Source organism: Hyalella azteca, unplaced genomic scaffold (assembly GCF_000764305.2).
Source record: "Hyalella azteca isolate HAZT.00-mixed unplaced genomic scaffold, Hazt_2.0.2 contig12030, whole genome shotgun sequence".
Lineage (NCBI taxonomy): Eukaryota > Metazoa > Arthropoda > Malacostraca > Amphipoda > Hyalellidae > Hyalella > Hyalella azteca.
Window position 1 is genome coordinate 789,347 of NW_025942000.1, and position 2,910 is coordinate 792,256.

At 36.8% G+C, this 2,910-nt stretch overlaps 1 protein-coding gene across 1 annotated transcript in view; it reads right to left on the reverse strand.

Moving 5' to 3' along the window:
• Positions 1-938: 938 nt before the first annotated feature.
• LOC108671943 (calcium-binding mitochondrial carrier protein Aralar1) overlaps positions 939-2,910 on the reverse strand; it is a 51,041-nt gene continuing 49,069 nt past the window's right edge. The window contains exon 15 of the mRNA XM_018159538.2: positions 939-2,162. Within this exon, the coding sequence (XP_018015027.1) occupies positions 1,988-2,162 (175 nt within the window). The 3' untranslated portion in view covers positions 939-1,987. The remainder of the gene's footprint in view (positions 2,163-2,910) is intronic.

Below are 2,910 nucleotides of genomic sequence, written 5' to 3' on the forward strand. Positions count from 1 at the left end.
TTCGATTGTTGAATCAAAATCTAAATAAAATTGCTGTTCCCTAACAAATATTCGAGAGCCTGATTGTCATGAAACCAGTCAAGGAACAATGTTTTCTTCTAAAAATCCCCAAGAAAACTGCGCTAGGTCCCACGTATCTAAACATTTCATACAGATTATTGAACTGGTAGTCAAATTCTAAAAATGAAAACGATGGAGAAACACAAGGTTTATAATTCCTGGCTCAGCGTCAACTAGTGGCAGGCACGGTAGTGTAGATGCCACCATTAATTGCGCAAGGTGAAAATATCTATTGTAATATTGTACATCGATGACTAATATTATTCTAGGTCATATTGGCGGAATTCAGTCACTGCATTAATCGGATCAACCCGCACAACTTCATTTTCCATACAGGAGGAATATGGCTGAATATATTCCATGCCAATAGTCTAAATAATTTACACGTAAACTAAAGATAAAGAAATGGCCTAACGAGAGCAAACACACCCCCCCCCACCCACTTTCAAGCGAAAAAAAAAATATATTCTCGACAATTTGTGCTAATAAGACAACCGCCAACAGGAATTTTTCAAACCCAAAATTGCTTTTCACATACTTCGCTGGCCTCAATAATAAATAGAAACATACCCATTATAAAATTTATAAACATAATTGAGTTTTCACTACGCCATTCCTCTTGGATTATTAATAAAGCTCTATCGAAGTTTTGAAGAGCAATTCGAAACATCGAGTGTAGGAAACACACCTAATTCAAGTTTTAATACATATTTGCCATATTTTAAACTAACAAATCATAAGTTTGTAAATTATATATATTAGGTAGGGGTTAATTCTAATAAAGCATCTAATTATCTAAACTATAGATAATTTCGAATAAACTTTTTCCGTTTCGTTAACACAAAGAAAAATAATGGTACCATCCTGCCAAAAATCTGGCACAGCGTAACAATTCAAATTACAAAGGTAATGAGTATTTATGACATTGGCTCGTTTCAAAGCAAGTAAAACAACGTTATTATAAGCACGGCCATGATTCCATCGTTGGATATTCAAATTTGTACACATGTGCCTTTAACACTATGCTTTCGTGCCGCAGTGATTCTAATTTATTTAATCATATAGCAAATCGTAATCGTGCTTCACTATTTAATGAAAATAATATCTTAAGCAGCTGGATAAAAGCTGAGCAGATCAATGCTTAAACTTGAACAATACCAGTCCATTTATCAAGTATCGAAATTTCAATATAACTTCAAGTTCATGCCGAAATAAAAGCCAAGCTTTAATATCTAAAAAACTTGGCACGACTCGAACTGAAACGATTGGACTTCTCCCATCAGTTATATTCTACGTATTTATAGAGAATCGTGATATAGATTAAGTCCTATAAGTCATAACCTTTGATTAAACTCGAATTTATTCTCCCATAGTTTTCCAGTGTGATTATTTTGATTATTTACTTAAGAAAAATTTCCGAGTTAACATCCTAGCAAAAAGTCATCGTTTTTATTGAACTCATCGACTTGAAGGAATCTCTACAGGCTCTAAATTATCATTTTTTCTTTCTATTTTATACTTTCCATCATTCCTTCTAAATCATCGAACAATAAATGATCTTTTCAAGGAATATTCCTTACTACGGCGGATTACACATCATTTCGTTAATCGAGTTTCCTTTCGTCAGGGGGTAACTACATCATTTATATAAAAGTGTGATGGAGCGTAGCTATTGCATCGACGCGTGCTATTGCTGCTAGAACTCATCAGTAGAGATCATACTCATACCTCAAGATAATTAATTACTTCATAGATATTTTACTGGCAGAAAAGCAATGCATCGCTGCGTATTATTGCTGTCAACGCTGCTTCTAATTTGCCTATAGATCTGTACTATCACTGTAATTCATTAATGGATTAATCGAAATATGTAATGGCAGTTCAAGTAATGCATCGATGCTTGCTATTCCTCATCCATTTTCCCGTCTCATGTCGATGGGGCAGGAGAAGCAGCCTGGAAGCGGGGCAGGAAGAGGCCGAACTTGGACTCGATGCCCCGGAACATGGGCACGGCCACCTTGTAGCCGCCCACGTGGTCTGGGTTTGTGGACTTCACGTCCGACGCCGACATCGGCATCTGGGCCTCCGAACCTTGCGGCCGACTGGGTTCAACAAAATTATGGAGACATTTTTAGCAAATCTTTTTATTATAGTGCAGTGAATAAGTTATTGGGTGAAAGTAAATATTTAGCAAATATTTTTTACTATATTACTAGTAAAAAGTATATAGAAGTAAATAGTTTTTTTTCGTGGCATAGTAAATCATTTTTTTCGACAGTTTGGGTGGCGTATGAGGTATCTTCAACAAACGGTAAGAAGCGTTCAGACCGCACACAACATTTCATACAATTGTCAATGTTTATCCAATATTACCATGATTTTACGAACAATTGAAGGCCGGAGAAGTATAACAAGTTGAGTACACATGAAAAAGTATATAAAATCTTTCTTAAATACTGCTCATACATAAACAGAACGATAGGAGGAAAAGATAGAGTAAGTACCGGTACACATGATTGCAACATAGTAAGCTGACAACTGATTGCTACATGGCAGCAGACAACTGATTGCTACATGGCAGCAGACACATGATTGCAACATAGTAAGCTGACAACTGATTGCTACATGGCAGCAGACAACTGATTGCTACATGGCAGCAGACAACTGATTGCTACATGGGAGCAGACAACTGATTGCTACATGGCAGCAGACAACTGATTGCTACATGGCAGCAGACAACTGATTGCTACATGGCAGCAGACAACTGATTGCTACATTGCAGCAGACAACTGATTGCTACATGGCAGCAGACAACTGATTGCTACATGGCAGCAGACAACTGATTGCTAC